Below are 22025 nucleotides of genomic sequence, written 5' to 3'. Positions count from 1 at the left end.
AGACTTACAGACTACATTAGCTTCCTGGTATCTGGTCAGTGCTCGATGGTGGCCATGTCTACACAGGAAGGCGCACTAGAAAGGCAGCCAATGCTTATATTTTCTGCTGAGTAATTTGCATAAATGCAACTGATCTGGCCAGAGGGTTCGCATGGAAACAGATTTAATTGGCGCAGGAAATGTTTATATATATATTTGTCATTTTTTTTTTAGAACCACTGCCTTAAGACTACATATGGTGTACTGTTGTATGTGGGATAAAATAAAAAGCACTAGGGGGTACCTTGGGTATCAGGGGATAGGTATCGAACATTTTATAGTAATAACAAAATCGTTGTCATCATGTTTTCATATTGTTCAGTTATTATTAGATAGATAGATACATAGATAGATAGATAATCAGGAATGCTGGTGATACTGAATATGTCTGTTAATAATAATTTGATAGATAGATAGATAGATAGATAGATAGATAGATAGTCAGGAATGCTGGTGATACTGTAGATGTCTGTTAATAATAATTCTGATGATCAAATAGATAGACAGATAGATAGATAGATAGATGTCTCCATCTTTCTGCGGCGCTGCCGTGACGTCACGCGTACGCCTTTGTGAATGGAGTTCTGGGCTCCAGGATTACGCTTTAGCGCGTCTGTAAACGCCATGACGACGCATCACCGTGTCCACCCGGAGGACAGCCGCCTCGTCCGTTCGCTGAACGCCGCAGCCTGCTAGGAGGAGAGGCGTACTGCGGCTGACGGGGTAAAGCGCCGCAGCGCTGAGGAGACGGGGATGGATGCGGGTTTATTTTAGGTCTTCACCTGGCTAATCAGCTAGCCTCTAGTCGCGTCAATGTCGGCGTCCAGACGCAGGACGATGCGCGTTTGTAGTCGCCGTTAAGGTCGTTCAGTGGGCAGCTAATTGTAGCTAGCCGGCTAATCCAGCAACAACAAAGGTGTGAAAATGAACATGATAATGCATGATCCTGACATGCCTGGCCGCCAGGGATGATAACGGTCGCCGCCACGTTAGCCGGCTAGCTGTGCAGCAGAAGCCGCTCTCCTTCCAGCTCAGGTGAGGACGCCGAAACTGCTTTCTGCTGACTTGTAATCCTCTTAATAAAACAATGGAGTATTAAACAGGCCGCGCTGGAGTACGTTTCTGTCGCTTGTGTTTATGTGTGTGTGTGTGTTGTGTGTTTGTTTACGCGGGTGTGTGTGTGTTGTGTTTACGCGTTTGTATACGTGTGTGTGGTGTGTTTTTGCATTTGTTTACGTGTATGTTGTGTTTACGTGTGTGTTGTGTTTATGCGTATGTTGTGTCTACGCGTATGTTTACATGTTTTGTGTTTACGCGTTTGTTTACTTGTGTTGTGTGTTTGTTTACGCGGGTGTGTGTTTTACTGCAGTAAGAGAGCTGTGCCACTGATGCCAGTTGCAGGGCGGACCTGGACGCGCTCAGGATGAGCGGGGCAGGGGAGCAGACGGACATTCTGTCCGTGTCCGATGTGGTCCGCGAACGATGGAGGGTGGTGAGTGGGAATTTTAGAGTGCGGGGGGATACACTGCAGTGTTACCACTTTTACTTGTGTTTTGTGTTGTTGTACGAACTATTAATGCACAACCAGAAATCTATTGAATTAACACAGGACCAACCAGACAGGGAAAAGTAATGGAAATGTGTATTAAGAGCAAGAATCCTGTGTTTGTGTTTTGTTGTTGCTGTTCCAGCATGTCCAACAGGGATTTATGTTAAATGAGGATCTACCTCCATCCTTCTTCAGGTGAAGAAGATTGGTGGAGGGGGCTTTGGGGAAATATACGAAGTCCTGGATCAGCTGAATCAGGTCAACGTGGCTCTGAAAGTGGAGTCTGCCCAGCAGCCCAAACAGGTTCTCAAGATGGAAGTGGCAGTTCTCAAGAGGCTTCAGGGTGAGTGGTCACCCTGCAGAAAAACATTGTCTTGAACACTCACTATACATATCAAGGTCATGTAAATGTGAAGGGATATGTTTTGTTATATCATAAGGGTAATGGTTGCAAGTGCCAGAATCATTACTTTTTTTTTTTTTCATGTGCGTGTCATGTATTGACAGGAACAACAACATTTATTTCTTATATAGCCCAAAATCGCATACAGTATGTCTCAAAGGGCTTTGACAGGCCCTACAGTTGACACCACCATCACTTGACCCTTCTGCACACAAGGAAAAACTCCACACAAAAAAAACTAGGAGAGAGAAACAAAGAAAGGAAGAAACCTTGGGAAGGAGTGATACGGAGAGGGACGTCCTTCCAGGGTAGAGTGAGACTACAAGTGGTGTCAGTGCAGGGTTTGTGATTGTCCATAAAGAAAAAAATGAAGTCCATTTTGGAGAAGTCCAAAATGTAGTCCAGTGTCATGGTGTACATTACGTGTCCATTATGACGCTACTGGTCCATTTGAAAATCCCTGAAGCTTTAGTTGTTACGGTGGTGTTGGCTGTGGTGACCCTCTGGTTTGTTTCATGCTAAGTCCTTGTTTAGCAGTTGCTACGAACCAGGATTTATCTGCTGGTCTCTTCTGCCAGTAGTCTGTGCGCTTGAAGCAGCGGCAGACGGTGGCATTGTATGACTGATTGTGAAATATGTTGTGATAGTGGTATATTGGTGCTACAATGGCCCAGTACCCTAACTAGGACAGTGTAACTAAGGTGAATTTAACACTGTCTGTGCTTAACAGGGTGACTGTGTGATAAAGTGGACTTAATAATTGACACTGTCTGGGACTTTAACAGAAGGCCAGAGAAAACAGATGTGTTTTCAGTTTAGATTTAAACACTGAGACTGTGTCTGAGTCCCGAACGCCGATCGGCAAGCTGTTCCACAACTGCAGAGCTCGATGTGAGAAGGATCTGCTCGTAACGGACCTGGAACACCAAACTCTACTTTACAATGTGAAGACGAATCACCATTGATGTCCACAAACAGATACCAATCGGTCAGATATGATCTGAACCATACAAGTGCTATTCCCTGTTTATCCCTGTCAAGGAGAATAGTGTGATCGATAGTGTCAAACACTGCACTCCGATCAAGCAGGACAAGCAGCGAGATGCGTCCCTGATCAGAGGCCAACAGCAGGTCATTAACCACTTTAACCAGTGCTGTCTCAGTGCTATGATGAGTTCTAAATCCCGATTGATATACTTCATGGATATTGTTACTGTCTAGGTACGTGCTCAGCTGCTGGGCTACGACTTTTTGTAAGATTTTGTATATAAATGGAAGGTTTGATATCGGTCTATAATTTGAAAGCTGACTGCGATCAAGATCAGGCTTTTTAATTGGTTCTGATTAAAGAAATTCACAAAATTGTCGATACTATGATGATATTGAGTGGTAGTATCCATTTCTGTCTTATTCCTGGTTAGTTTGGCTATAGTGTTAAACAGGAATCTGGGATTAATTTTGTTCTTGTCTATTAACGAGGAGCGACAACGATCGAGCTGCGCTAGGAGCCTTCCTATAGTCTCCTTCCATGCTATTCGGAATATGTTCATTTTACTTCTACGCCATTTACGTTCTAATTTCCAGGCAGCCTTCTTAAGTGAGAGTGTGTGATTATTATACCACGGTATTACATTTTTAACTCTTACTATCTTCCTTTTTGAGGGGAGCAACATTATCTAACATTATCTAGCAGTGTTAATTCTAGACATTTGGTTGCTTGGTAGAGTTCAGTGGGGTCTGATGCTGAGTGCATCTGCGTTGATAAATCTGGTAGGGTATTAATAAACCTCTGTGCCGTACTTGATGTAATTGTCCGTTTGTCTCTATAACGAGGGGAGTTGAGTTTATTGTGTCTAAGACAATTTTCTTATCGCTTTTAAAATATATCTGAGATTATTTCAGATTGTAAAAGAGTGATAATGTCTTCTACATTTAAACGGAAGGTCAGTACAAGATCGAGCATGTGACCACCTTCATGAGTAGGTCCTGTTATATTTTGTTTAACTCCAATTCAGTCTAATATAAACAGGAATGCTGTTCTTAGCAAGTCTTCTAATTTATCACAGTGGATGTTAGTCACAGACAATTAGGGCTTAATCCACAGATACAACCAAGTTGGAAACAAATTCTGTAAATTCACTAAGAATCTCGGAGTAAGGCCCGGGTGGTCTATAAATAATAATCAATGGAATTAACTTATGATTTTTTTTTTGTGAGACTACATGGGTTATGTTTGTATAGAGAATCTAATCTTCCAGTTAAGTGAGGTTGGTGTACACAGCTGTATCCATGAGGGCTGGACTGAATTTAATGCTACAAATTTGTTTTGTTTTAATCAAGTTTCGGTCAGGCACAATACATCAAACCCCTGATATGTAATCATTTAATTAACAATGAGCGTTTTAGGTGTGTTGGGTATGGGTTTATGTCTCCTCCTCCTTTTAAAACTCTTTTTTAAAACTTTTAAAATTGATCTTCTTGATGTCAGAAATTAGACACAAACTATAAGTTCTGGACATCTGCAAGGTGTCCTTTGTGTTTCTATCTGTAAATCATGAAAACAAACATGTTCTATGTTTGTTATTGCACCATGAAAACTTTTGCCTTTTTCACAGGTAAGGACCATGTCTGCCGCTTTGTGGGTTGTGGGCGCAATGACCGCTTCAACTACGTGGTGATGGAACTGCAGGTATGTGACTGTTACTGCAGATGGTCTACACTCTCAATTCCGTAAGAAGGGGTTTGACTTGGAACTCCCCTGCCTTCACAGGGTAGGAATTTGGCGGATCTTCGCCGCACTATGAGAAACGGCACGTTTTCGGTGTCCACCACCCTCAGGCTTGGTCAGCAGATTCTAGAGGCCATTGAGAGCATCCACTCTGTAGGCTTTCTCCATCGAGACATCAAACCAGTAAGATGCTCTGTCCTCCTCCTTCTTTTGGGTTCCGTTAGGTCAGGTTCTGGGTTGCCTGGCTGGTTGTGGGGGCCAATTGATAAATGATTGATTTGTAATTAAATATGATATTAATGTCATTATTATCATAATCCAGCATACCATAACAAATGTACTATGCAAACATTTAATTTCATTTGAAGAATGTCTCCAGAACTTTGAGGAAAATGAAATCTTTCCAGATCAAGCCTGGTTATCTTGTGCAAGTGATTTTTCTGTAATAAGTTAAGTTTTATGTGATCTCTTCTTCTGTTACTGTCTACCTCTACAGTCCAATTTTGCAATGGGCCGCCTGGAGATCACCTGCCGTACATGCTATATGCTTGACTTTGGCCTGGCGCGACAGTTCACAAATTCCTGCCAGGAAGTCCGTGCAGTGAGTAATAACGCTCATCCATTGTTTTTTCTTCATTCTTTTCATGGTGCTGATTTTGTACGTCAGAATCAATAGTTGTCACTGAATGTAGCAGTCAATCCAGATGTATTTTTGTATATGTAAAAAAACATACATTAAAATATTTTTTTTTAGATTCAATAACTGCTCATCTGTTCATAACAATAATAGTAGTAATATTCATGAGGTTTGTGAAGTCTATATTTCTATAAAAATATTAATATATACAGTCACAGTCCATCCAATTTTAGAGGTATAGGACTACAGTAACACAAGCGTTGTTACCTTCACAGCCTCGTCCAGTAGCTGGATTTAGGGGGACGGTCCGCTACGCCTCAATTAATGCCCACAAGAACAAGGTTTGTTTCTTAATGTGTAACTGTGAGTTCATCAATAATATGTTTTTTTTTTGTTTGACCAGGGTCATTGTCATTGTTCTCTTTGTCTGTCATTTCACTCTGCTGAATAGGAGATGGGTCGCCATGATGACCTCTGGTCCCTCTTCTACATGTTGGTGGAGTTCATGGTGGGCCAGCTGCCCTGGAGGAAGGTTAAGGACAAAGTATGTGTTGTTTCCATGGAAACTATTAAGTATTCCCGACGGAGCCGGTGGTCTTAATAAAGTGGCTGAAGGAACAGGCCGTTGTAAAGAAGTGGCCGATGGAGCAGGTGGTCTTAATAAAGTAGCTGGTTTGTGATTGTGTTGTAGGACAGTGTTTGTAATGATTATGTAGGTGGTTGCTAGGGTTCTTTCAAGTTCAATGGAGCGAATGCTGAAAAAAGTGTGCGGATGCCAGAACAATGGGGAAATGGAGCTCATTCAGGGTGTTTGTCTGACCCACCATGCAAAATTTTGCGGGGTTTGGTTGAATCTTGTGCAAGCAGAAGACAGGTCCAAAAATGAATGGGATTCAACGGAGAAAGCGGGAAAAGTGTGAAAATAGAAAAAAAGTCCAAAACAACAATTTGAATGCATCATGGGTGTCCCCAGGAGGCGAGATCCAAATTTTTGTGTTTAGTCGAAGCCTCTGTGAGCAGGAGGTGTTTTTAAAATGCTACATAAAATGAGCATTTAATGCTTTCCTTTGGGGATTTGACCCTGTTTGAGTGTAAATAGCTCAGCCACAGCCATTCAGATTGCTTATAAAAGTAATACCACACATATTACTAGTACACATATTACTAGTGCTGAAAAAGGGACTATAAATTTTTTTTTTTTAGTACATTGTGAGTGATTTGTAAACCATATGTCAAAATGTTTGTCTTGGCATGATCTACGGCCACAAAGACCAAATTAAATTTTCAGAAAAGAAAATTGTGCACGACCTGTAGATCCCACCAAAGCAAGTCATATGTGCCATTTGGCAAACAAGCTGATTCTTGTCGTCTTGTCATATGAGCTTCACCTGTGAATAATAATGGATTAATTAGGTCTCAGGTGTGTATAAAAAGAACCCCAGTACACTAGACCTTCACATCAACTGCAACTAGACCTCTGCAAAGGCCTAAGATTCACCCTGAGACTAAAGTGTTGATTATCAAGAGGCTGAAGACCAGATCCACTGCTAATGTGCCCGACACCTTCAATGTGGCTCAGCGTCAAGTACAGAGGATAAAAAAACATTTGAAGAGACTGGAGACGTTTTTGACAAGCTCAGGTCAGGCAGACCCCGCAAGACAACTGCTCGAGAGGACCATTTGTTGGCTCTAAAAGCCAAGACCAGCACATTTTCCACTGCAGCAGAGCTCCACTAGACCTGGTCACCTGAAGTCCCTGTGTCAACCAGAACAGTTTGTTGCATTCTGTTTCGAAATGGCCACCATGGTCGAAAATGCCGTGGCATTTGCCAAGGCCCACAGCCTGCTGAAAGGATGAATGCAGAAGGTGGATTTTTCAGATGAATCTTCTGTTGAATTACACCACAGTCGCCGCAAATATTGCAGGAGACCTACTGGAGCCTGCATGGATCTGAGATTCACCCAGAAAACTGAAGTTTGGTGGTGGAAAAATCATAATCTGGGGTTACATCCAGTATGGGGGTGTGTGAGAGATCTACAGGGGGGAAGGCATCATCAATATACCAAGAAATCTTAGCTGCCTTTATATTTCCAACCATAAAAGAGGCCAAATTCTGCAGCAGGGTGGTTCTCCATCACATACTTTCATCTCCACATCAAAGTTCCTCAAGGCGAAGAAGATCAACATGCTCCAGGATTGGCCAGCCCAATCCCCAGACATGAACATCATGTGTGGTGTTGGATGAAAGAGGAAGCATGGAAGACGAAACCAAAGTATATTGATGAACTTTGGGAGGCATGCAAGACTGCTCTCCTTGCTATTAGTTTTCTTTCCTGATTACTTAATTAATAAATTGTATGAATCCTTGCCAAACAGCATGAATGCAGTCCTTCAGGCTCATGAAAGTCATACAAGATATTAAATTTAGATCTCAAAGCACTACTACTTTATTTTCTGACATTTGCATTTGCAGTAAATTTGTTCAATTTCTGTATAGGCGACAAAACTTTGGTCTTGCCAAAATTTGACCTTTCTGTCTTGGTTTAAATGATACATATTTTTTTCAGTGAGACTAATTCATTTTAATGCATTAAACATCATTTGGAAGGGTTTTAGCTTTTCATATCAGCTATTTCTTACACCAATTGATTAATTAAAAGTTAAAAGCAGGTGTTTCTACAAAATAGACTTTTGTCAGGGACTGTACATAGTTTTTAACTACGTATTTTTAGCTACTGACTAGTGACCGTGTTTTTCTTGTGCGTTTAGATTTGACAGCTACATTTGATAGTCAATCATGCCGTTTTACTCTCATTTGGAGCAGTGGGTGGGTATTAGGGGCATAGCACTGGGGTGGTTAAAGTCCTACTTGGTAGAGCAAACATTTTGTGTCAGTCTTGGTCACCATGCATTGTCCTCTGCTCATCTCTTGTGTGGTGTCTTACAGGGCTCAGTTCTTGGCCCCCTTCTCTTTTCTTTGTATTTACACCCTCTTGTTTTTTTTTACTCAAATGTCATCAAATTTGCCAGATCTATGTCCCCTTCAAGAAAACAGGCATATGCTCTATCCAGCCATTACTTTAATGTCTTGATGATATTAAAGCCTGGATGGCTTTCAAATTCAATGATAGAAAGACTGAGGTGATTGTTTTTGGTAGCCCCTCTGACACCAGTAAGGTGTATTTAGAGAACCTTGACCCAGTATAATAAGCCAATTGCCTTGAATTTGGGGGTCAGACTAGACGCTTCATAGTCAAATTAGCCCATTCTATCTCTCTGAGCTGCTTTAGCCTTATACACTCTCTTGCTCCCTCAGGTCAGTCGTTCAGCTGCTAATTTAGAGGAGATTGTGCTTTTTCTGTAGCAGCTTTGTACTTTAAAACGATCTGCCACTAGAGATTCAACAGGCCTCTTCTTTGTCAGTTTAAATCCTGTTTGGATCTCTTCACTGTCGCTTTCTGACACCTTATGAGAAGCTTTGATTTTAGTTTATTTTAGTTTTATTTTAAGAGTTTTTAATGATTTTATACTGTTTTATGTGTTAATTTATCATGTATTTTTTGTTTTATGTGGTGCTACTTTTTATTTATTGTCCTAACGTTTTCACTGTACAGCACTTTGGTCTTGTGTTTGTTGCTTTAAAGTGCTTTATAAATAAAGTTGGAGATGGATTGTGCGTCTCGTGAGGCCTTTGTGAGCTGAATGAGCAGGTTATTCCATCTTCCCTGATGGCGCGGGCCTATTCCAAGGCTCAAATGGTGAAAGTGGTTCAGGGAGCAGTAGACATTTTGACCACAGTTTCCAGCCCTTAAACCCACTGAGAATCTTTGGGATGTGCTGGAGAAGAATTTGTGTAGCTCTCTGACCTCTACAAGATCTTGGTGAAACAGCTTGCTGATGTGACATTACAGAAGCTCACTGAAACATTTCCACAGCAAATGCAGCTGTAATCAATACTAAAGGTGTTGTGTGTGTGACCTTTTTGTGCATATATACAGTCCAGTGTCACTAGGGTGCACAAATACATCTTCACCCACTGAGACCTCGGTTCTGTAAATAACATCAGTTACAAAAATAACTAGATAGAAGTGGGGTTTGATGCTGGGTCAAACCATTAGATAATCAGTGGAGAACTAATCTGCTGTGACATTTAGCAAGATAAAGTTTTGATGGCTGAGAGATTTTTCAGGACCAAGGTCTGAAACTAGCACGCTTAACCTGAATCAATGATGTCAGAAATTCCTCACCACTTAACAATTATATTTTCAGAATTCATAAAACGCGAAAAATCATTTATGGTTGTTTTTCTCATATAAGTTGCTGTCCTTTGTACTTAAGTAGCATGTTTTGACATGTTCTACAGGAACAGGTTGGGAACATGAAGGAGACTTACGACCATCGCCTCATGCTGAAGCATCTGCCTGCTGACTTTAGCATTTTCCTCGACCACATCTCAAGCCTCGACTACTACACAAAACCTGACTATAAGGTCTTTCTTGTTGGTTTGTTTGTATTGCTGTTACTTCTGGGTAAAATGTGCTTTAATGTTGCTGTTGCTGCTTTTGCTGCAGCTCCTCATGTCAGTCTTTGAGAACAGCATGAAAAACTTCAGTGTGTTGGAGAATGACCCGTATGACTGGGAGAAGACAGACTCCGAGGACACACTGACCATCCAGACCCTGGCCACCACTGCTCAGCAGCTGACCCGCCTCACTCCTGCCTACATGGGGTGCGGTAACTTCTCCTGCTGGATCAAGCACATTTAGTGCAGATGTTGAGGATTTTCTAAAAAGTCTGACTTGTCCATCTTCCAAGCAGCATGGCCAATGCCTCGGCCATTCCGGGTGACTTGCAGCGGGAGAACACTGAAGATGTACTTCAGGGTGAGCGCCTCAGCGACGCCGACAATTGCCCACCCATACCTACCCAGCAAGCCAAGGGGCCTGATGTGTGGGAGGAGCTAGACCACAACCGAGACAGGAACCACAACCACGTCCAGCCCCTAATCAGAAAGGTTAGTGACGTCCCTTACTCTAGCAACTGTCTCCCCTCCTGAGGGATCCCAAGACAATCCTGTCTCCAGTGCTTTCTGGGCCTTCCAAGGGGTCTCCGCTTAGTGGGGCGTGTTTCAGTGGCTGAACCAACTCAGCTAGCAGCTTGACTCCAAGGCTCTCCCTGATTAAGGAGAATAAGTCCAGCAGCCCTGCAAAGAAGTGCATGAGTGAAATGAGTATTATGATCTTTTAAAGGCAGGGCTTCACAGGGCTTCACATTATTCAGTATGATTCCTGCAAAAAAAAATCACGCACTTTACTTTAGTTTCTTCCAATAATTGTTTTTATCTGTTTTATCTGTATCTGCAAATGGACAAAGAACTTATGAGCTAGTGTAATATTGGGTCTGTGTGTTTGCTATTAACAGTGATATATCCATCTTACCCACTTTTTTGGGACCACATCTAGGTGGCTAGTGAGGAAGAGCGTAGCCAAAACCAGGGGAACAAGAGTCCCAACAGTGGCTCAAACCAGGGTTCGCCGAGGCGTGTGCGCTCTGAGACGGTCCTGCTGGACAGAGTGGCTCCGCTGCTCCGGAGGATGAGGCACAGCCAGAGCATGGGCCTGGACAAGAGGCTGATCCCGGAACCCAAACCCACCATCGAGCGCTTCTTGGAGGCTTAGTAAGAGCCCCCAGACTCACTCCTATGAAACTTTAAATGGATCATAAGAAAGTGGAAATTCTTTGAAAATTATATGGCTTTGCTTTTGTATACATTTGCAGATGTATAATAGTGTATTAACTCTCTACTTTCTAGCCTGGGTAAACCACGGCCAGTCCTTCCCGGGGACCTTGAGAAAGGCTCCGGCCTTCTGATCACCTCCGATGAGGGGGCCGGCTCCCTGAAGCAGGGCTCTCTGTGCTCCCTGGAACAGGAGGAGGCAGCCAGCAGTGGAGGATTCGTGGCGGTGAATCTCAGCCCTGTGCCCCAGGAGGGCGACTCCCAGGAGTGGGTGCTGGTAGAGCTGGAGCATGGCAGTGGCAGTGGGGGGTCAGTGGCCAGCTCCAAGCCGGAGGACAAGGACAGGCCTGGGACTGGAGCGATGGCAGCAGGGGGGGCGTCGTCTCGATCACCGAGTCCACTTGCTCTGCCCCGCACGTGGTCAGACCCACTGCCCCGACGCGGGACCCATTCTGGAGATGCGCTGGTTGGGCTTTGCCACACTGGCCCACCTTTTGCACGGTTGCCAGGTTTACCTGGGTTGCCTGGAATGACCGGTCTTTCTGGAATGTCGGGGCTCAGGAGGCTTCCCAACATCTCTACAGCCCCCATCCTGCAGTCTTTCCGAGTGCAGAGGGAACAGGTCAGGAATCAGATATGGCAACATGCCACTTTTCATCATGTCACAATATAATCACATCTATTGGGATTTCAAGATTCAATTTTATTAATTTGTATGCAATGTATATCATGTTTATTAAAAATGCAGCTATAAGCTGTGAGGGTAGCTACATGTTTTTTTGTGATGGTATAACTACTGTCTGTAGTTGTGACCCTTCTTAATTTACCCACACAGCAGGAGAAACCTGAAGATTGCATCAGGTATGTGGAGCAGATATCCAGCACTGGAGACCCAGAAGAGCAGCTTTCAGTTGTGGTGAAGGACCTGGTGCAGGAGGGCTTCATCATGACTAATGACACCAGGACATGTCAGGTTGATGGGTCGCTCCCAAAAGATGCAGAGGAGAGCGACTCTGGGTACCCAGATGGCTCCATCGAGCCAAACCAGGGCGACACCACAGGTGCCACCCCTCCTCCTCAGTCAGCCCAGCGCCGGGACACGTCTCCCAGAGCCAGCCGAATTCCAGTTCGAGACCCTGACTCCCCGACCCGCAGACCCCTGTCGCCATCGCTGTCACCCTCGCCGTCACTCTCCTGCGAACATTTCCCATCAGCGCTGCTCCGAGACCGCTTCACCTTTGAGCGCATTGGTCGTGGCGACTGGCAGGCCGAGGATCCCCTGTCACTGTCCTCGTCATCTGGAAAAAGTCGGATCCCACGACCCCTCAGCCCCACGCTGGCACCGCAGCAGTTTACAAACCGCTTCACGCCTCACCCTCCACCAGGCAAACCCCCACTGCGCCCCAGTGGGGAAAACAAGTATGTTTCTATTTTTTCCCTAATAGATTTAGGTTTTTTTTGTTTTTTTTTAGAACATGAACAGTATAAACAGCAAATAGACAAAGAAACAGAAATATAAAAATAACATCACCCAATTTAGTATGTTTCTGCTTGAAGAAACTTATTATTAATATGTCTGTAGGTGGGATCAGTATGGTATGATCCATCAGGTCCAGTGTTGTGGATTTATTTATTGATTTTATCTTGTGGCAGGCGTCGTCGTCTCCGCATCCGTGCAAGCAGCACCGGCGACGCTGACCTTCTGGACAACCTGACGCAGCTGATGCAGGAACGGGGTGGCATGGGTGTACCCCACTACCGAGGCTCTTCCTCTTCCTCTCTGCACCGCTCTCTCAGCTCTTCCCCATCGCGCCAGGAATCCCGCGAGGGAGTTAGCAGTGGCACCTTCCTCGGGTGCAGCCAGTCACCATCCCCACCTGCCCTGCGCACCGCAGAGATGCGGGCTCTGAGGGCATCTGGCTACGCTGCCAGAGGGAGGGTGGCCAGCCCTGATGGGAGAACCACCAAACTGAATGCAAAATGAAACGCCCCCTTCTTAATGCATTAGCAGGTTGGGCCTTATTATTACCTTATTGGCTCAAAATGCAATATAGACTCTAGGCATTCAATAAGAATCAGATTGAACGTCATTGTTTGTTTTTTTGTTTTTTTATTAAAGAATAGAACACTTGATAATTATCTCTAAAACAAAAAGAAGGCTCATTGTTAAGAGTAAAGCAGGTTTTTAATCACTTTAATGAAAGCTTGCTTGTTGTGCAGGCTTCACATTATAGAGCGCATATTGGTAAAAACAAATTGATCATGTTGTAGAACATTTGATTTTTCTTTGGAAATTAGTCGTTGCATACATAACAGGCTTTTGTTTCATTATTGGATTTTTAACCCAGTACAACAGTATAATAACACTGTCAATTAAAATGTGAAATGCTTTCATGCTATATAGCTAGTCATTATTCAGGGAAAATCACAGTGACTATAACCTTTGCCCTGAACAAATGAACCAGGCTCAACCTCCCAGGCTCCAGAAATATTATTCAAGTATAGTCAAAATCATTTTGCAGAATTTGGGAAGTATTGCATTTTGGGCCTTTATGTGGTATGAAGCAGAGTTCAGGGTTTGAGTTTATCCAGGACTGATAATTCCAGAAACGCCTATTGAAACATGACCCTGTTACTGATCACATTGATGGAACTGATGATTGCTGTTGATATGATGCCTTTTTATGTTTTTAATTGCAGCGTATTTCTGTTTTAATACATTCTGTACTTACAGATATTTATACTTTTTTTTTTTTTTTGTGCCAAAATATATTTCATTCAATGCCCATTTCTTTCATGTCCTCTCTATCATTCTTAATATGTTTTTAGTTATTATTATTATTTTTGTTAACAGCTTACGCGACCGGAGAGGTTTTTCTGGTTTGTGTATTAAACCAGCGTCCAGGTAATCAGTATATGGTCCAGACAAGCATGTGTATATATCTGTATTTAAGGGAATGTTCGTATTGTAAAATGTATCATCTATAGAATGTATTTATTTATTGAATGTGTGAGTGCGGGTGGTTTGATGGCGTACCGTTGGTTTGGTACTGCTGGTGTGATCTGTAAGAAGCCAGTTGCCATGTGAACTGTAATGGCCAATATTAACACCACCTTATTATAATCCTAGTGGCATAGATCATCTTTTCTCTCTGTAAGAGAACGTAGTGTAGCATGCCCAGACTCTAGCGTCTCTTCCTGAACGGGGGCAGTAATGTTAGATCAGGGAAACACTCAACTGTCTGCGCTCCAAAGGAACTCACTTCATCAGGGCAGATTCTAGTGGGATCCAACCATTTCCATTTTCTTAGAATTCAGATCCCTGTACTTTGGCTGTAATAATTGTGGATATCATTTACAGGTCAAATTTATTTTGGCTGCAGATACTGTGTGTTTTATCAGTAGCTTTATTCCATTTGTGTGTGTCCCGTTCAAATATCATAAGAATAAATCATCTAGCCTATATGATATCGTAAAAACTGTACAGAATGGTAATGTAAAGGGCCATTCATGTAGTAAATTGCAATTTGTTTTTAATTTGCAGCCATGCAGGATCAGACTGCCTGAATGTAAATGTGAAAGGGAATGGAGCATCAGGTGCATGAATATTATTGTACATAAACTGTGGCTGCTGTCATTTATACAACATTCCTATAGGTTCTGTATATTGTCTGTACAAAAACCAGTCTGTTTATTTTATAAATAAAGTGCTAAAGACTACAATGGAACTTTTCTGAAAAGCAGTGATTTTAATGAACAAAAGCTATTGTTGAGTTATAATTTCACAAGATGCATACAAAAGTGAATTTTCCTTAAAATTCCCTGTTAAATTTCTACATTTCATTAAGCAACACTGACCCAGTGTCAAAGCAGAAATGACACTAGATGCAAAAGATCCTGTACTTACACACATGGACGTGGACGGGAACGTCACTTAATATCAACTAATACACTTCAAGTCAGAAGATGGCAACGGTCCAGGTCCAAATCCTATGGAACAATAAGAGTGGTGTCCTGCCTAGATATAGCGATGCAGGTCCCTCCCATCTCAGAAAAGAGGAGCAGCTTGTCGTGGGTCGTCCGGCATGACACTGATGGAGTCCTCAGCCTTTCCACACAGCATACACAGCATGGTGTACTCCTAAACACGACATGCGATGAGTTCAAATCCTTACAAAAAAATAACCCATCTTGCATCACCCACTCTCACCTGATAATCGTCCACAACAGAGAATGTGTACTCATGCCTTGCTATGATGTGGTCACAATTTTTACACATATCTGTAAGACATGAGCATGTTAATGAGGAAGAAATACATGTATTAAAAAGAATCAAAAGAATATTGCAGTGGCAAAAATAGTTGCAAAATGTCAGTGAAAAAAGGTGAGAAAATAACTGCTTTTCAATTCAGTGATGTTTGCAACCCCTCATAAGAAGACATTCCAAGAACAGAACCAAATCAGATAAGGGCCATCATCCGGCACATTACCCTTGTTTACGACACCTACCAGTGCTGTGTTGGATCTCTGCTGATGCCCTTTTTAGGTTTGGACAGCCCTGCTCTCAAACTCGAGCTATCATTTTCGAATAAAAGTCAGTGCTGGCATGTTATACAGGTTTTCCAGGCCCTTATACATTATATATGTACTTTTACTTGTACGTCATATGAAATAAAACTGCCATTGCAATTCTGCAAAATGCACTTTTTGCAATGCATGTTTTTTTATTTATTGAGAATTGGACAACTTTGTTGCTTCAGCTGCATCAGCCCTACTTGAGTGGAGAAAAGTTTATTTCCTTGATTCTCATGATAAAGGTGATGGATTGAAAAGTGAAGTGATTGTCATTGTGTAGCAAAGCACACAGTGACAGTCAAATGTGTCCTCTGTATTTAACCATCACCCTTAGTGAGCAGCCATGACAGGCACCCGGTGAGCAGTGTGTGGGGACGGTGCTTTGCTCAGTGCCACCTTGGTGGATCGGGCCACCACTGCCCCACTGGATTATTTATTTTTATTCTCACTTTTAACTAATGGTTAAGGAAGCAGCCCGGTAATCAGAAGGTTGCTGGTTCGAATCCTGAATTGCCAAGGTGCCACTGAGCAAAGCACCGTCCCCACACACTGCTCCCCAGAGCCTGTCATGGCTACTCACCAAGGGTGATGGGTTAAAAGCAGAGGACACATTTCATTGTGTGCACCGTGTGCTGTGCTGAATTTGACTTTTCAAGGTTCTGAAACAGACAGCCTGATATTACCTAAAGTAGCCTTTAAGTCAAATCAGGATTAAATACTACAACATGCAGTTAAGTATATTGCATAACACAATGCAGATGGTAAATAATGTTGAATTGAGGTTTTACTGACGTAAGTAAGTTACTATTTCTTCCCCATCTTCTTCCACCGTGGTCCTGTTACTGATGAGCACGAAGTCGCGCTGGTTGCAGTTGGCGCAGCCAACGAAATTCATAAGGTAGGAGCCGTCCTCCAGACACGTGTTCCCCTGCGGAGCATTCGGTCAAAACCAGCGGGCACAGTCTGCACGGCAAGTCGCTAGAGACCCACACCAACTCACCCTGTCCGGGTACTCCTTCTGCAGGCAGTCGGTACACATCTTCAGCCGTCATGAACGCTCCACTTCCGCACTTCAGACATGCCCGTGCCGAGGGGCGGGGCGGGAACACGCCACGCCCACCAAATCCTGCGCTTCGTGCGTGTACTCGCGCGGAATACTATACAAACCTAATAATATGAGACGTGGTGGGGTAGGTTGTGAAATTGTGGACATTACGCCGATTCCTCTACACGCTGGTCTACTTGTCTGCACAATATGCTGCTTTACAAATAAAACAGTTTTTAATCACGTTTGAACCTTTCTACATTTTAAATGTGGCTGTTGGGAAGTGCCATGCCAGTGAGGTAGGGGGCAGCACTACTCCCCTCCTGCCTTTGGAGAACAGCGTCGTCATGGCGGCTGCGCAGCGTGCATGAAGGCGCCGTATTTATCAGGCGCTGCTGTTGTGGTGGAGATGAGAGGAAAGTTCCCTCAGGAGACCGGGATAAACTGCAGCTGCAACAGGGTGAGTTCTGCTAAACGCAGGAAGCTTGCTCAGTAGAGCATTTCTCAAAGCTGTCATGTTTTATGCAGAACTTTGTTATGTGTTTGAAAAGTTGCTTTTAAAGCAGCATGTTGTCCTGTAGTTAAAGTGTCTCCTTACTGCTCGTCGTTTTCAGCTTCAGCCTGGATAAGGGCGTCTGATGGATGCGGCAAATATAAACCTTCTGAACTTTTAGTTTTCTGCTGTGTGTTGAGTTCACTCTTTACTCGTTTTGTGGTTAGACCAGTTTTATGCTCAGAACAATGCTCAGAATTGTTTAATAAGGTGTCTAATAAATTGTCTTCAATTGCTAATAATTTGCTAAGAACAATTTCCATTTTCTTCATTTACCAGACGTCCTTATCCATAGCACCTTACAGTCAGTAGTGACAGGGACAGTCCCCCTGGAGACACTCTCATTTTACCCTCTTCAGATAAATTAATTATTCACCCGACCAGTCAAAAAACTCCCAATTTTTCCATTTTAAATTAAGTCAATTTTTTTTTAGGTAAGCGATGACCTGCCAGATGTAAAGTAAACTTTCCACAATATGAAAAATAGTACATTTCAGAATTATGCAGAAATGCCTGGATTCAGCAGAAATGGAGGTTGGTGCTTCAAATCCCAACAGGCGTCCTAACTGCTTTTTCATTACTTACAACCGCCTCTGTCTGCTGGAACACACTGTGGTACCGAACCCACCTCAGCATGATTTCAACAGTTGGCTGTAGGCAAGTAAGAAGAAGTCGGGGTGGTGAGCAGTGGGCAGCCATGACAGGCAGTGAGGTGCCACTTTGCGCAGTGGATTCGGGATTCAAACCTGGTTGAAAGGCCTTGCTTTTCATGTTGTACTTAAGCTGGTTGTATTCCAGCTCTACTGCTCAGATTCCTCTGAGATTTTTTTTTTTTTTAGCTGCAGTTTATTATTATCCTCTGTTTAGTACAGCTAAAATACTGTAATATTGTATGAGCTATACATTGTTGCTAGGATTTAAACATGAAGGGACACATCTCATCTGGCACTCTTTTATCCCACAGCTATAATGAATAAGCAGCTTTCTTCAAACCAAAAAGTGAAGTGCATTCTGTGTCACCATGTCTATAAAAATAAGGTAGAAATTTTACTTTTTAAAAAAATATTATTCCTTTATGTACTTGGACCACAATTTACAGAAACATGCCAGTAACTCTTTCTTGTTGGATCTTGCAGGAAGTCATTGATCACATGCATGGTCTGGCCCACCAGTATGCATTTAAGAATATTCCAGAATGGTAAGATATATTATTCCAGTCCTCAAGTATAACCATCTACCGCAGCAACCTAATGGGAGAAAGCGAAGAGGAAGACGAGGCAATCTGGCACTGTAGCAATGATTTCATTCTTTTGACACTGGTGGTTGCTCATAGTTCCAGAGATGTGATTACACTAAATTGTGTTTAGAAGAATTGATGGTTGAAAGTGCTGAAGTGGCTCTTTTTCCTACCAGGAAGAATCCTTACCAGTGTGTGGCCTGTTCAATGTCCTTTGTGACCTATGAGGATTACCGAGTGCATGCACGTACTGCTCGGCATAAAGACAGCCTGCTACTTCTGAAGAGGCATGACCAGGGCGACCAGCAACAGAAATACATCAGTCTGGAGTTGATCCAGGCCTGCCAGAAGCGTGACAGCTTGCAGAAGCAGAAAAAGTAAAGCTGTGGGCTTATTCACTTTTTCCTAGATGGTTTAATTACTGCATTATATAAGACAGACTCAAGTATAACCATCTACCGCAGTGACCCCTAATGGGAGAAAGCGAAGAGGAAGACGAGGCAATCTGGCACTGTAGCAATGATTTCATTCTTTTGACACTGGTGGCCGCTCGTAGTTCCAGAGATGTGGAACATCTGGTGGTCGCTCGTAGTTCCTAGATGGTTTAATTACTGCATTATATAAGCCAGACTGAAATTTTCACGCACAAGTAGTGGGTAAGGAAACAGGGTTTTAGGTTCAAAATCTATTAAACTAGTAGGGTCTTGGATTATGAACACTGTTTCAGTTTCGTCAGCTAATGTTAATGTTAGGATAAATCTCACTCTCCCAATTTCAACAGAATGGTTTTATCTAGGGCTGCTTTGCTGAGGAATTATAAAAGACCAATTTTACATGCTGTTAAAATCTGCACTGCTATAAGCAAAAAGGTTTGTTTTGGTTAATGGGCAATAAGAGGTTCTTTGGTTACGTATGGGCTCCATTCTAATTGAAGTGTTTTCATCTAGGTTTCAGAAATTTGAACAGAAGAAAAATGAAAAGATTGCGAAGCAACTTGGCAAAAAAAGGAAACTGAACACTGCAAATGGGCAGACATGTGGTGTGGGAAAACTTCCCAGCCTGCTGACTCTTCAGGCTTCTGGGACACAACCGTTGGATGGCCATGAAGGCACATGGAGCCAGGCAACCCCGTTTGTGGGACGCGATGCATCTGTGAATGTCAGTAGTGATGGATCTTTTCACTTTTCGTGTGCCTTGCAAGTGCACAGCAATGTGGGAATTCCCAGCGATGCTCCAGAGAGACATGATGTTTCTCAGCATGTCCTCCAAACTTCAAGTCCACCTGCAATCCAAACCAAGCCACATTTCAGAACATCTGCACCGGATAAGAAGATGTCCACTGTCAATATAGAGCAGCCTGAAGGGAGAGTGTTGCAAAAATCAAGGGCAGCTTTGGAGAAGAACACTACAGTCCAGGACTTATTGAAAAGACAAAGAGGTACCAAAAGTGAGCCAAACCTGACCACAGCCAGGAGGGTTCGGAGTATTAACAGTTCACAAAATGTTGAGGGCCTTGGAGTTAAAGAGAGAATGCTGAAGCCCACCCTGCAGAAGCTTATTAGCTCCACGTCGGCAGAGCGTAAAGTCAACTGGAAGGAGCTTTACCAAGAGTACCATCAGAGGAGGCTGAAGGACATGGGAAAGGCCAGGTGAGGCGTATATCCCTCATCAAATTTAGCATCATGGAGGATTTGTTTTTGTATCTGGGCCTTGTTTTTAGGTCATGACTACATTTATGAAATACAACATTGTTTATATACTGTAAACCACGCAGGTTTTTATTCATGGACAGAACTAGATAATTAGCGTGGAGTTTCTTGATATTAGTAGAACATAGCTGGATGGAGTAAGACTGAGACAATCACTGTTTCACTGTCTTTAAAAATAAATAAATAAAAATTTCTCCCCCCTTTTCTCCACTAGATTTGGAATTGAGATGGTGAACCAGGCTGGTCCTCTGCTAGACCTCCCATCTGTAGATGAGGCCCAAGACCAGGCTGAGCCTCCGCCCCCCAGTTCTTTATCATATGCTGGTCCATATGAGCAGCATCCAGTAGAATCCTGTATGGAGTATAAAGATCTTCAGACTGCTCAACGTGTCTCTATTAAGACTGAACAGAGCACCTGGGCTGATTGGGAGAGAAGTGAGGCTGAAACCACAGTAAAGCAGAACGTGCGCATGGTATGATTAGTTTTAATGTATGTGGCGCTGATCTAATAATAGAAATTACCATGACAACATTTACACTGTGTTATTTCAGGAAACGCCATCCTTTGAACCCCAAGATATCAGTCGAAAGAAGAAACTGCCCAGAATGGAAAAAGGTAATAAAACCCTTTCTTGAATATAGCAGTCAGTCTAAGGCTGTGTTCTTATATACACTGAACAAGAAAAGGTGCTGGTCATGGTGCCGGAGTAGTTTTCCTATACAGTTATTGCAAGTATGTAATAAAATACTGTCATTCATCTGATTTATGAAAAGCAGGAGGTGTTGATGAGCTCCTGGCTGTGTCCATGAGGGAAGAGGAACTCTCTTCCACTCTGGACAACGTGGACTCTAGTCTGTTCCAGGCACAATCAACACTACAGGCTGCATATATGGATGTGCAGCGCCTCCTTTTGGCCAAGGAAGAGGTGAATGTGCAAATGTGTCTTTAAATTTATGGAATTATGAGGTTAACTGCCAACAAGTCTCTTTAGTGCTGTGGTTAAATTGTAGGTTTTGCACCCTGATGTCTGGGTTTGACCAAGTGGAGTAACTGCTCTCTTACTTCCTACAGAAAAAAAAATATTATATACATCTATCCAAATCTTTGCCAGTCTGGAAATATGTAGATTTTTATTTACTCATTAAACCTCTTACTGAACACATCAGGGATATACAATATTTCCCAACTATTTAAATGATTTCTAAAACTATTTCCTTTCTCGTTAGATGACCGCTCAGATTAATGAATTTAGAGCACAACGCATCAAGATCCTAAAGGAGCTTCAAGGCAAGAGTTCATGATGCCCAAGCACACATTCGTTTATTACGAATTGTTTTCCACTTGTGTGAAATCACTGCGACTCTAATATTACTCTCTGATCCTGCATTTTCCCCCTGGACCTGTAACTTTCACAGGAAGCAGCTCCTCATCAAGTGAAAAAGAGGATGGCACTTCTTTTTCCTCTCCCTTTTCTTATTAAAATGTTTGTTTCTGTTGATTTAATGTTCATTAATTTCTTTCCTTATTTCTTCTTTATTTTATTATTATTTTTTTTTTATAAATAAAATGCAAAATACAGTGACTACAGTATTCTCAGGACTTGCTTGAAAAATTGTTCATAACACCGTGGATTGAAAGGGAGCCAGCTCACATTTTGGAATTAAAGATTTCAAATCACTGATTTTAACTGCTTTGAGACCTGGAATGGAGACTTCAGAAGCAGCGCCAGCAGTTCAATTTTCCTTTCCACTACCACCATGTTAATCTCTCAGGGAGACTGTAAAATAATTTGACCATTTACCTGTGTAACA

The 22025-nt window shown here is 42.7% G+C and overlaps 3 protein-coding genes across 4 annotated transcripts; 2 read left to right on the top strand and 1 right to left on the bottom strand.

Moving 5' to 3' along the window:
- Nucleotides 1-506: 506 nt before the first annotated feature.
- Nucleotides 507-14822, top strand: ttbk2b (tau tubulin kinase 2b). Its single transcript, XM_029002290.1, has 15 exons — nucleotides 507-1074; nucleotides 1409-1531; nucleotides 1784-1931; nucleotides 4607-4680; nucleotides 4762-4902; nucleotides 5216-5320; nucleotides 5632-5697; nucleotides 5808-5900; nucleotides 9721-9846; nucleotides 9929-10086; nucleotides 10176-10371; nucleotides 10820-11034; nucleotides 11170-11716; nucleotides 11930-12513; nucleotides 12748-14822. Exons 2-15 carry the CDS (start codon nucleotides 1463-1465, stop codon nucleotides 13076-13078), a joined length of 2853 nt encoding a protein of 950 aa, XP_028858123.1. The 5' UTR covers nucleotides 507-1074; nucleotides 1409-1462; the 3' UTR covers nucleotides 13079-14822.
- A 1-nt stretch (nucleotide 14823) lies between these two features.
- On the bottom strand, nucleotides 14824-16811 carry churc1 (churchill domain containing 1). Its single transcript, XM_029002291.1, has 4 exons — nucleotides 16670-16811; nucleotides 16462-16597; nucleotides 15305-15375; nucleotides 14824-15235 (listed from the first exon to the last, which is right to left on the bottom strand). The coding sequence occupies exons 1-4, from the start codon at nucleotides 16706-16708 to the stop codon at nucleotides 15143-15145; spliced, it is 339 nt and encodes a 112-aa protein (XP_028858124.1). The 5' UTR covers nucleotides 16709-16811; the 3' UTR covers nucleotides 14824-15142.
- A 200-nt stretch (nucleotides 16812-17011) lies between these two features.
- Nucleotides 17012-21784, top strand: znf106b (zinc finger protein 106b). 2 transcript variants are annotated; one of them, XM_029002311.1, is made up of 10 exons: nucleotides 17012-17174; nucleotides 18232-18305; nucleotides 18404-18465; nucleotides 18681-18881; nucleotides 19452-20153; nucleotides 20428-20686; nucleotides 20766-20829; nucleotides 20988-21139; nucleotides 21441-21501; nucleotides 21630-21784. In XM_029002311.1, the coding sequence occupies exons 2-10, from the start codon at nucleotides 18237-18239 to the stop codon at nucleotides 21692-21694; spliced, it is 1635 nt and encodes a 544-aa protein (XP_028858144.1). In that variant the 5' UTR covers nucleotides 17012-17174; nucleotides 18232-18236; the 3' UTR covers nucleotides 21695-21784. The 2 variants fall into 2 exon arrangements, with proteins under 2 accessions (XP_028858144.1, XP_028858145.1); XM_029002312.1 differs by having other exon boundaries at nucleotides 17013-17174; nucleotides 20991-21139.
- Nucleotides 21785-22025: the final 241 nt, after the last annotated feature.

This window comes from Denticeps clupeoides, chromosome 14 (assembly GCF_900700375.1).
Source record: "Denticeps clupeoides chromosome 14, fDenClu1.1, whole genome shotgun sequence".
In the NCBI taxonomy this organism is placed as follows: Eukaryota; Metazoa; Chordata; class Actinopteri; order Clupeiformes; family Denticipitidae; genus Denticeps; species Denticeps clupeoides.
Note: the sequence above shows the minus strand (reverse complement) of the source record. Positions and strands in the feature narration are given on the sequence as shown.